The 12,151-nt window shown below is 43.8% G+C and overlaps 1 protein-coding gene across 1 annotated transcript; it reads left to right on the forward strand.

Annotated features, from left to right (window-relative positions):
- The first annotated feature begins 151 nt into the window (after nucleotides 1-151).
- Nucleotides 152-11,805, forward strand: arap1a (ArfGAP with RhoGAP domain, ankyrin repeat and PH domain 1a). The gene is made up of 27 exons (XM_039006093.1): nucleotides 152-219; nucleotides 341-472; nucleotides 592-661; nucleotides 777-897; nucleotides 1,041-1,258; nucleotides 1,779-1,885; nucleotides 1,962-2,161; nucleotides 2,359-2,438; nucleotides 2,677-2,859; nucleotides 3,032-3,206; nucleotides 3,367-3,492; nucleotides 3,686-3,821; nucleotides 3,924-4,026; nucleotides 4,156-4,351; nucleotides 8,303-8,512; nucleotides 8,672-8,887; nucleotides 9,041-9,146; nucleotides 9,407-9,554; nucleotides 9,689-9,766; nucleotides 9,930-10,004; nucleotides 10,211-10,328; nucleotides 10,503-10,616; nucleotides 10,833-10,966; nucleotides 11,073-11,155; nucleotides 11,268-11,318; nucleotides 11,443-11,506; nucleotides 11,794-11,805. Exons 1-27 carry the CDS (start codon nucleotides 152-154, stop codon nucleotides 11,803-11,805), a joined length of 3,324 nt encoding a protein of 1,107 aa, XP_038862021.1.
- Nucleotides 11,806-12,151: the final 346 nt, after the last annotated feature.

The following is a 12,151-nucleotide window of genomic DNA, read 5'->3' on the forward strand; positions in this document are numbered from 1 at the left end:
TTTAGAGTGATTGAGTGTTGGGCGTTTATGTTAGCGATTGTACACATGCCAGAGTTATTTTTGTACACAAGTTATTAAAGTGTGAAGGATGATATTTTGATCCATTGTTTGCATTTTGTATTCTGCACCATAGGAGGATGCATTGCGGGCCATGCAGAACTGTTTCCACAGTCAGTTTAGTGTGGATGAGGCTGAGTACGAGGACATTGAGGAAAACAGGTGTGTTTCTATTGAACTGTTTTACGTGTGAGTTTGTGTATGAAGCCTTCGTCTACATGTTTTGATGAGATAAGGGGAACATTCATGTCCTTTCTGCTTTTGTGGGTGTCTAATATCTCAGGAGAACATCTGTTGATGAAGACAGTATCTATCTTGGCTGCACACTGTCACGATCAGTCAACCCTGAAGACTCTGATTTTCACCACTCTCCTGTTATCAAGATGGGCTGGCTGCACAAGACCCCGCCTCAGGGGTAAGATAGAGGCGGGTGTGTGCGTGTGTGCTTGTACATGCATGCGTGCATTTGTGTGTTGGTTCATGCATGTGTGTGTGTATGCATGAGAGTGTAAGTAATCTCTGTTTTATCTGCAGGACCCTTGTTTTCCAGAAGCGTTGGGTGATGTTGGATGCACAGTATCTTCGATACTTTCAAAATGAGAAGGTCCAGACGTCTTCCATAGAGCCACACATAGGTTCACAGATCACACTGTCTACTGTGTAATACCTTACTTATTATAGCCCCTCCTCTTCTTCCTCGTCCTCTCTCTTTTCCTCAGGGGGTCTACTCAAAGCGGATCATAGCCATACTGTCTGTCACTGAAGTGCTTAATGTTGGAGGGCAGAAGTTTGAGGTGGTGACAAGGAACAGGACATTCTTGTTCCGTGCTGAGAACAACAGTAGGTGTTCAGCCTTAAATAACAATGGTCACAATGAGGAAATATGAGTACTTTGTGGGCGTTATTGATGTAAAGTCTACACCAGTTGTATTCGGTGCATGTGATAAATACAATGATGTGTGTGTGTGTGTGTGTGTTTTCAGCCGTCAGGGAGGAATGGGTGTCAGTACTGAAAGAGACTATTCAGCAGCGTTGTAACAGCATGGAGATGTCCCTTATGAACTTCAGTGATACGAGTGGACAGCGTGCTAGCAGAGTCTCACTCATTAGTAAGCAAGGATACCTGGAGATGAGTGGACTGCGCTCCAAGCTCTATGTAGTCATCTGTGCCAACAGTGTCTTCCTCTATAGGAACGCTGAGGTGTGTATCCACGGTGCATGTGTGCATGCATTTGTTCTGAAATATATTTTTTTAAACGTGCATGAAAGTCCTTTATGTATTCTTAAAGGTGACAGGCAAAGGTCTCCATATAAATCCTAACACTTAATAATAATGCTAATTTAAGCTTAATTAAATTAGCCTCAACAACATTTTTGTTTATCACTACATTTTGGCTGTCATTTGTACTTTTTGATGAAGATGTCATTTTCTGTCTGTACAATTCAAGGATGACATAGCTACAGATATGGCTTTTATGAGTAATTTTCTGGATCAGAAATTAAACAAATTATACTGTGAGGAGACACTTGTATATTTGGGGAATAAACATTGATATCAATAATGATTACTCATGCAGATAAGGATATAGATGATCTAGCTATAGCCAGTCAGTGAATTCCCAATTTATGTGATGAGGCTGCCATTCAAACAGCTAAGACTAGCTACATTTTTGAGTTGATAAGAAATTTTAAAAAAAAAACTGTGATGTTCATGTCATCAGGAGCACAGCCAGGGTGTTGGCATCACCTCCATTGAGATGAATTTGGGTACTGTGAAGGGCACAGACAAACGGTCCTTCAACCTCACCACCTTCTACAGGACATTCAGGTGAGTGAGACTGACCTATGACCCTTTAATGACATCCCACAGTGAAACCCCTGTGACCTCTGTTCTGTGTGGTTAGTTTTGTGGCCGAGTCGGAGCAGCAGCGGGAGCAGTGGGTTGAGGCCCTGCAGGCCTGTGTCAGTCACTCTCTGTCCAGCAACGCGGTGGCCCAGAAGATCTGGTCGGAGGAGGCCAACCAGCGCTGTGCAGATTGTGGCGCCCCCCACCCAGACTGGGCCTCTGTCAACCTGTGTGTGGTCCTCTGCAAATGCTGTGCAGGTACAGAACCATTTCCAGAGGTCAGTCCAGCCTCGGAAACCAATGGATCAAGACTCAAGAGCTTTGATTAGATTCTATAATGATCATATTCAAATATGTCAGGTTAACAAAAATTGTATCACATTGGTATGTTAGATAACAGTGCCTGGTAGAGGATATTGAAATCTAACTCTTTAATCCATTTCTCTGTGGTTTAGGGGTGCACAGGGGTCTGGGTCAGAGTGTGTCCAAAGTCCGCAGTCTGAAGATGGATGAAAAGGTGTGGACTGAAAATCAGGTAGGTACAGTTTCATATTTGTATTCTATTATATTATTACATGGATTAGTAACATTGCATTCTCACCACCCATATGACTGGTTTCCTCTGTTTATGTTCCTCACACTATGCTTTCTATCTTATTTGTATAATTGTATTAAATGTTGTCTTTGAAAATTAGATCTTGTCATTGTTCACCCTGTTAATAAAAGGACTAGTCTTTCAGGTCAAGGTTCTAATGTCACTCCCTGTTCACCAGCTGTTCCTGTTGCTAGGTAACGACAAAGTAAACCTTTTCTGGGCAGCTAACATTCCACCAAGTGAGATGCTCTGTCCATCAAGTGACAGTGAGGAGCGCCAGCGCTTTGTTACTGCCAAGTACTGCCAGGGGAAATACCGCCGCTACCATGCACTGTTTGGCCAACAGGAAGCCCTCAACAAAGTGAGGCACTCAGATTTTCTCTAATTTGCTCTCTCTCCATCTGTTGCTCTCAAAAGTTCAGACTTGTCTTCTCTGCTCCCTGATTCTCTCTCTACCTCCCCCTCTATCTCTCACTCTCTCTCTCTGGCTTCCTCCTCTCTCTCCCCTCTCTGTCCTTCTCCCTATCTCTCAGGCTCTGTGCAACACCATTCAGACAGGTGATGTATTGGAGACTCTGTCGCTGGTGTTCTGTGGAGCAGATGTGAACTGTTATACAGGTGATCCAGAGCTGCCCAGCCCTGTTTCCATTGCCCAGCACTATGGACAGACACTTCAGGTGGAGTTCCTCACTCACAACCACAACACAGGTAGGAGCAATGAAACCAGCCTCATTCATCAAATTCTCTGTAATCCATGCCTGCAATGTTACATCAATCATATACTTGTGTTGAACACAAATGTATGGGTTGTATGTCATTGTTCATTAGAGGTGACATCATCAGTATTATATGTTTTTTCTCTCTCCAGAGCTCCCAGGGTCAAGGGCTGGAGATCACACAATCTTAGAGGCTGCTCTCCCCATCTCACACACTGGTTATCTGTTCAAGACTGCCTCCTCAACACGAGCAGTTACAGAGCGCAAATCTAAAGGAGGTGGGTCATTCTTGAAATTCTGTTTGTAAACTACATTTTTTGTGAATTGTTTGGACATGCTTTAGATCTGAATTTCAGATGAACTAGTGAGCAACTTGCAAATTTCGAACTTGATATTCCTTTTTGGTAAGTGACATTGTTTTAATGTAAATTCAGTTACCGTAAGCTAATTGTAGCATTTTGGAACATGTAGATTTTAGTCGTCGCTGGTGCTCTTTGAACCAAGGTAACTTTAGCTACTATGAGAGTGAGAAGAGCTCCAGCCAGAGTGGACAGATGAAGATGAGTGATGTCCTTTGTCTGGTGGTCAATCCCCAAGGGAAACATGGGTAAGACAACACGATAGTGTTTTAATCCAAAACAGTGTGAGCTTCAGAAGAATGTTTATATTTGTACAGTATATATTCTATTTGTGTTTCCTGCTGAGTCAGTTATGGTCATTCCTTTGAGCTGTACCATGACTCTGGGAGAGTCTACCTGTTTGGAGAGGATTCCCCTGACACGGTGAGGGAGTGGATCAAGGCCATTGGCAAGGTAACCACACCTCTTTAAAACTAGATTTCAATTAGTATTATGATAGATTGGTAAATGGTAGTTTTATGTATAGCTACTGTATAGCTATACAGTTATGTATATCTCCTGCCTTGTCTTGTTGTGTGTCAGGCCCTGGTCCCCCCTGTAGCAGAGGACCTGGTGGGCTGGTCCTTTGAGCGGGTGGGCCGGCTGCGCTACACTGCGGGCCAGAGCTTCCATTGTCCTTGCCTGGGCTGGTTCTCCCTGGGGGGCTCCAGACTGCTCCTCCTCCTCCACGGAGAAGACCACGCGGATAACATCGACCTGCGAAAACTACAGGAGCTCTGTGAGTCACACCTGAACCTGGCACAGTGGGGCATACGGTGCATTCAGAAAGTATTCAGACTCCTTGACTTTTTCCACATTTTGTTACGTTACAGCCTTATTCTAAAATGGATTGAATAGTTTTTTCCCCTCATCAATCTACACACAATACCCCATAATGACAAAGCAAAAACTGGTTTTTAGACATTTTTGCTAATTTATAAAAAATTAAACTGAAATGTCACATTTATGTACAGTACCAGTCAAAAGTTTGGACACACCGAATCATTCCAGGGTTTTACTTAAATTTTACTATTTTCTACATTGAAAAATACATCAAAAGACATCAAAACTATGAAATAACACATATGGAATCATGTAGTAACCAAAATAAGTGTTAAACAAATCAAAATATATTTTATATTTGAGATTTTTCAAAGTAGCCACCCTTTGACTGGATGACAGCTTTGCACACTCTTGGCGTTCTCTCAACCAGTTTCATGAGGTAGTCACCTGGAATACATTTCCGTTAACAGGTGTGCCTTGTTAAAAGTTAATTTGTGGAATTTCTTTCCTTCTTAATGCGTTTGAGCCAATCAGTTGTGTTGTGACAAGGTACAGGTGGTATACAGAAGATAGCCCTATTTGGTAAAAGACCAAGTCCATATTATGGCAAGAACAGCTCAAGTAAGCAAAGAGAAACGACAGTCCATCATTACTTAAAAGACATTAAGGTCAGTCAATACGGAAAATGTCAAGAACTTTGAACTTTTAAAGTTTCTTCAAGTGCAGTCACAAAAACCATGAAGCGCTATGATCAAATCAAATCAAATGTTATTTGTCACATACACATAGTTAGCAGATGTTAATGTGAGTGTAGCGAAATGCTTGTGCTTCTAGTTCCGACAATGCAGTAATAACCAACGAGTAATCTAACCTATCAATTTCACAACAACTACCTTATACACACAAGTATAAAGGAATGAAGAATATGTACATAAAAATATATGAATGAGTGATGGTACAGAACGGCATAGGCAAGATGCAGTAGATGGTATCGAGTACAGTATATACATATGAGATGAGTAATGTAGGGTATGTAAACATTATATGAAGTGGCATTGTTTAAAGTGGCTAGTGATACATTTTTCCATAAATCTTTACATTGTTAAAGTGGCTGGAGTTGAGTCAGAATGTTGGCAGCAGCCACACAATGTTAGTGGTGGCTGTTTAACAGTCTGATGGCCTTGAGATAGAAGCTGTTTTTCAGTCTCTCGGTCCCTGCTTTGATGCACCTGTACTGACCTCGCCTTCTGGATGATAGCGGGGTGAACAGGCAGTGGCTCGGGTGGTTGTTGTCCTTGATGATCTTTATGGCCTTCCTGTGACATCGGGTGGTGTAGGTGTCCTGGAAGGCAGGTCGTTTGAAATTGGCTCTCATGAGGCCTGCCATAGGAAAGGAAGACCCAGAGTTACCTCTGCTGCAGAGAATAAGTTCATTAGAGTTACCAGTCTCAGAAATTGCAGCCCAAATAAATGCTTCACAGAGTTCAACAGACACATCTCAACATCAACTGTTCAGAGGAGACTGCGTGAATCAGGCCTTCATGGTCGAATTGCTGCAAAGAAAGCACTACTAAAGGACACCAATGAGGAGAAAGGCTTTCTGGGGCCAAGAAACATGAGCAATGGACAATAGACTGGTGGAAATCTGTCCTTTGGTCTGATGAGTCCAAACTTGAGAGTTTTGTTTCCAACCACCGTGTCTTTGTGAGACGCGGAGTAGGTGAATAGATGTTCTCAGCATGTGTGGTTCCCACTGTAAAGCATGGAGAAGGAGGTGTGGGGGTGCATTGCTGGTGACACTGTCAGTGATATATTTAGAATTCAAGGCACACTTAACCAGCATGGCTACCACAGCATTCTGCAGCAATGCGCCATCCCATCTGGTTTACACTTAGTGGGACTATCATGTCTTTTTCAAGATTACAACACACCTCCAAGCTGTGTAAGGGCTATTTGACCAAGAAGGAGAGTGATGGAGTGCTGCATCAGATGACCTGGCCTCCACAATCACCCGACCTCAACCCAATTGAGATGGTTTGGGATGAGTTGGACCGCAGAGTGAAGGAAAAGCAGCCAACAAGTGCTCAGCATATGTGGGAACTCTTTCAAGACTGTTGGAAAAGCATTCCAGGTGAAGCTGGTTAAGAGAATGCCAAGAGTGTGCAAAAGTCATCAAGGCAAAGGGTGGCTACTTTGAAGAATCTAAAAATAAAAAAAATGGGGGGGTTGACACTTTTTTTGGTTACTGCGTGATTCCATATGTGTTATTTCATAGTTTTGATGTCTTCACTATTCGTTTACAATGTAGAAAAAAGTGAAAATAAAGAAAAACCCCTGAGTGAGTAGGTGTGAGTAGGTGTGTCCAAACTTTTGACTGGTACTGTAAGTATTCAGACCCTTTACTCAGTACTTTGCTGAAGCACCTTTGGCAGCGATTACAGCCTCGAGTCTTCTTGGTTATCATGCTACAAGCTTGGCACACCTGTATTTGGTGAGTTTCTCCCATTCTTCTTTGCAGATCCTCTCAAGCTCTGTCAGGTTGAATGGGGATCATCGGTGCACAGCTATTTTCAGATCTCTCCAGAGATGTTTGATCAGGTTCAAGTCCGGGCTCTGGCGCAGTCATTCAAGGACATTCCGAGAAGTCACTCCTGCGTTGTCTTGGCTGTGTGCTTAGGGTCGTTGTCCTGTTGGAAGGTGAACCTTTGCCCCAGCCTGAGGTCCTGAGCGCTCTGGAGCAGGTTTTCATCAAGGATCTCTCTGTACTTTGCTCCATTCATCTTTCCCTCGATCCTGACTAGTGTCCCAGTCCCGACCTCTGAAAAACATCCCCACAGCATGATGCTTCCACCACCATACTTCACTGTAGGGATGGTCAAGGCTTCTTCCAGACGTGACACTTGGCATTCAGGCCAAATCATTTAATCTTGGTATCATCAGACCAGAGAATGTTGTTTCTCATGGTCTGAGAGTGTTTAGGTGCCTTTTGGCAAACTCCAAGCGGGCTGTCATGTGCCTTTTACTGAGGGGTGGCTTCCGTCTGGCCACTCTATCATAAAGGCCTGATTGATGGAGTGCTGCAGAGACGGTTGTCCTTCTGGAAGGTTCTCCCATCTCCACAGAGGAACTCTGGACTCTGTCAGAGTGACCATTGATTTCTTGGTCACCTCCCTGACCAAGGCCCTTCTTCCCCGATTGCTCAGTTTGGCCTGGGCGGCCAGCTCTAGGAAGAGTCTTGGTGGTTCCAAACTTGGGGACCTTCAAAGCTGCAGAAATGTTTTGGTACCCTTCCACAGATCTGTGCCTTGACACAATCCTGTCTCGGAGCTCTACGGACAATTCCTTCGACCTCATTGCTTGGTTTTTTCTCTGAGATGCACTGTCAACTGTGGGACCTTATATAGACAGGTGTGTGCCTTTCCAAATCATATCCAATCGATTTAATTTACCACAGGTGGACTTTTATCAAGTTGTAGAAACATTTCAAGGATGATCAATGGAAACCGAATGCATCTGAGCTCCATTTTTAAAAATAAATTAGCTAAAAAATAAACAAAAAATAACGATTTTCGCTTTGTCATTATGGGTTATTGTGTGTAGATTGAGAGAAAAACATTTAGAATAAGGCTGTAACGTAAGAAAATATGGAATATATTATATATAATATATATATATAATATATAATAATATATAATATATATATATATATATGGAATAAAATATGGAAAAAGTCTAAGGGTCTGAATATTTTCCCTAACTGTAGGTTAAGGAAATACTGCAGAGGGAGAAGTGTTTTTATTTTGGTGGACCAAGAATGTTAGTGACATATAAATAACTTTTTAATAGAACTACTTTGGTTGACAATTGATGTAGACAGTGTGTGATGTAATGTGATGTGCTGTCCCAGCCGTGGAGCAAGAAGCTGCTGCTGTGGTGCTGGTGGACAGAGGCAGGAGGCTGCGTTTGGAGGGGGACAGGAGGCCTGACTTCCAGGGCTGGCTGAGTGGCATCCAGCAGGGCTTAGGGAGAGGAGACGGCCCCCTGGACCAGCAGCAGCTTACTGAGACAGAAGTCCCTGTCATCGTGGACTGCTGCATTAGCTATATCACACAGCATGGTAAGTGGACCTATCATGGCATCGGTTGGGACAGATACCTAACAAAATATGTGCTCTTACCAGCTCCATTATTTGATTCTATCAGTGTCTTTGTAAGCCTGTGTTAATGATATAGTGGTTATGTGTTTGTTTATGGGGGGTTTTCCTGCCCCTTTCTAGGTTTGAAGTCAGAGGGCATCTATCGGAGGTCTGGTGTGAACTCTAAGATCGCCGCCCTGCTGTTCTCTCTCCGCCATGACCCCCGTCAGGTTCGTCTGAGTGAAGGGGAGCGCCAGGTGGATAATGTGGCCAACGTCCTGAAGAGGTTCCTCAGGGAAGTGGGAGAGGGGGTTTTCAATGGCCATCAGGCCTCTCTGCCATGGCTCCATACCACTAGTGAGTCTGGCCTACCCTCATTCTAATACTGGTGGACCACAATGACCACACCACTGCTTTTCACTGCTCGTCTTGGTAGTCGTATTATTGGTAGCCCCATGACAAGGAGTTTTGTGCTGTAATGTGTAGGTGTTTTTCTTTTTTGCCCACCAGCTGTCAGTGAGAGAAGAGAGAGAGTGTCCCAGTACAAGGCCCTCCTCCACAGCCTCCCCCTAGTCAACAGAGCCACTCTGGGGGCTGTCATCAACCACCTCTACTGGTTAGCCTCAACTCTCCACCTCTGTCTGCCTGTCCTCTTCTCTTTTCTCTCTTTTTCTTCCCTTCATTCTGGTTTGTCTCTTTTCCACTGAACCTGATGAGAATATGAGTTTACATATGGGACAGTTGTGTTTTATTGACCTGTATGTAGAATTTGTATTGTTTATATATAGATAATTGACTACTTTGTCTTTGAAAGTTCAAGACATGCATCGCTGTTGAGAAATCTCTTGTACAAATCTGTCGATTCTGTTCCCAAAGCGTCCAGTGCTTTGCAGATGAGAATCAGATGAACATGCACAACCTGGCCATTGTGTTTGGTCCCACGCTCTTCCAGACGGACGGCACTGATAACAGCGCAGGACAGGTGGTAGAGGAGCTCATCCAGAACTACCAGGATATCTTCAATGTGAGTGGGTCTGTCTCACACTGATGACATCACTGATTTATAGAAGATAAATGGAGGGAAATGTACTGTGTTGTCACAAGAAGCAAAATTAAATGTTCTGATAAATTGGATGGATGTGTCTGTCTGTGTGGCAGGTGAATGCCGAGCAGCTTCAGAAGCAGCTGGACATGATCTCTCATGTCATCAAAGCACAAGAAGAACACACCGAGGAGGTGAGCATACACCTATGGCATGATGACATTTTCAGAACCCCTTGCAGCAGTTTCCCACCCAACTGAAATGATTAAATCCTTCTATGACCTGTCTATCTCTTACTATTTGCTGGATTGAGGATGGCTGTTGGCCTGATGTGTCTCTCTTCATTCTGTTCTGTAGGGGACCCCGTCACCTCTCACCATCTGTGGGGTTTACCTGGAGAGGAAGGAGGAGGGCTCTGAGCTGCTGGTTCAGGTCAGCTCCATGTGCACTCTCACCTTTCACCTTAGAATCCAAATGCGACAGTATGGGGTGTTCTTCTGCAATGCTTTGTGCCCAGATGATCATATAAGTTCCCTTGCTTGCTCCTAACGCTAACCCTGCCCGCTCCTAACACTGCCCGCTCCTAACGCTAACCCTACCCGCTCCTAACGCTAACCCTGCCTGTTCTTCTCCCTCAGATCTCCCAGGCAGTGAGTGCTGAGGAGCTAGTGTGTGAGGTCCTGAGACGCGGGAACATCCCTACACAACAGGGGGAGTATTGGAGCTGCTTCCTGGTCAACGACAACCAGGAGATGGGTAATGGTTTAGAACACCTCAGTTACAGTTGCCAAGTCCCTTTTTAAATGTATAAGCTGAAGTAGGACAGCTGTTGTTAATGAAGTGTGATATCTTTATATTGACGATGAACGCTAATGCTCAACTGCAAACTAGTGGTAAAATGCTATATGTCTTCTCTGATTCCCCCAACAGAGCGTCCATTGCACTACCAGGAACGAGCGCTGGCCATCTATTTCTCTCTGGGTAAAGACTGTCACCTGGTGGTCAGGAGGAACTGCTACATGGATGCCATGTTAATCTACATAGGTAAATGCATGATTACCGGTGTATATATTATTATTCCAGCCCAGTCAAGAGCACTTTTGAATAAATTACATATTGTAGATACTTTCTGTAAAGAATAGTATTGACAACAGAAAAGGAATCTGAAGGGAGGGAAGGGGGAAGGCAACATGTTCATTAATGATATGGTTGAAAATCAGCACAGTGAAGTGAATTAGAGTTGGATGTCCCCTCTCACAGCTGGCATGGTAGACGTGTCCAGAAACAGCATGATTAAGTTCAGGGATGAGAAGGGTCAAAGGGGGAAGAGAACCTTCAGCAGACGCCTCTGTGTACTCGATGGCACCTCTCTCAGGCTCTACAAAGAAGTAAAGGTAATAGAGGAAGGAAGGAGGATGTGTTGGCCTATTCTGTGACTGTATAAAGTACCTACAGTATGTGGCCGTATAGCTACAATTGTCCATCTTTACTCTTTACTAGAGTACTCAGCCTGAGAGGGAATGTCAAGTCCATGCTCTGAAAGTCTACTATGGCATCAAGAAGAGGCTACAGCCACCATCATGGTGAGAGTCAACCAGCAACCCTCCAATGACTACTGGTCTATTTTCTTAGCCATTTGGCTATTTGTTGTTCCATATCAGCTGTCCATATCATGTAAGTTTCCTCCTCTTCTAGCTGGGGGATGACTGTAGTGTGTGAGCAGGCAGAACGAGACAAACAGCAGTGGTGAGTATCTTTAGTAGCAACTAAAGATAGGTAAAACGTAGTGACTAGTGCACTGAGGATCATGGTAAAGGTATAGCCTCTCTATCTCTCACCCCCTCCGTCTTCCCTCTCGCAATCTTCTTAGGTACCTGTGCTGTGAATCAAAGAACGAATTGATCGAGTGGCTGGCCACTTTTATGAACCTCCAGGTAGTGTCCTTTTGTGTGCACTACAACATATTCTACTTTCCTCAGCTCTTTATTTGATTTCTTTTTTTCATTTTCTTTTTTCATATAGCACAATAGTGACCTATGGCCTGCAGCTTCCAGGCCAGATTCTTGATCTGAGGCAGAAGGGGAAATAACCTAATCCTGGTTTTCCATCCCAGAAGTATCTTCCAGATACTTTTTCGCATCTTCAATTCTTCTCAAAACTATTTTTAAACAAGTTTTTATTTTAAGTTAATAACCACAAAGTATGTCTTTCTCTGTTATAGTGGTTGATTTGACCCTATTTATAACCCACAGCTACAGTATAGCCCTCACCCACACCCATTATACCCAGCAAGAGCAGAGACAGTTTCATTCTACAGTATAGCCCTCACCCACACCCATTATACCCAGCAAGAGCAGAAACAGTTTCATTCTACAGTATAGCCCTCACGCACACCCATTATACCCAGCAAGAGCAGAGACAGTTTCATTCTACAGTATAGCCCTCACCCACACCCATTATACCCAGCAAGAGCAGAGACAGTTTCATTCTACAGTATAGCCCTCACCCACACCCATTATACCCAGCAAGAGCAGAGACAGTTTCATTCTACAGTATAGCCCTCACCCACACCCATTATA

The sequence above is a fragment of the Salvelinus namaycush genome, chromosome 12 (assembly GCF_016432855.1).
Source record: "Salvelinus namaycush isolate Seneca chromosome 12, SaNama_1.0, whole genome shotgun sequence".
Taxonomy (NCBI): domain Eukaryota; kingdom Metazoa; phylum Chordata; class Actinopteri; order Salmoniformes; family Salmonidae; genus Salvelinus; species Salvelinus namaycush.

Excerpts from the sequence above, each read along its gene's own strand:
- arap1a (XM_039006093.1), top strand. The coding sequence starts at position 152 with ATGCAGAACTGTTTCCACAGTCAGTTTAGTGTGGATGAGGCTGAGTAC. Across the intron at positions 898-1,040 it reads GTTCCGTGCTGAGAACAACA|CCGTCAGGGAGGAATGGGTG; the intron begins GTAGGTGTTCAG and ends GTGTGTTTTCAG. Across the intron at positions 9,555-9,688 it reads ACTACCAGGATATCTTCAAT|GTGAATGCCGAGCAGCTTCA; the intron begins GTGAGTGGGTCT and ends TCTGTGTGGCAG.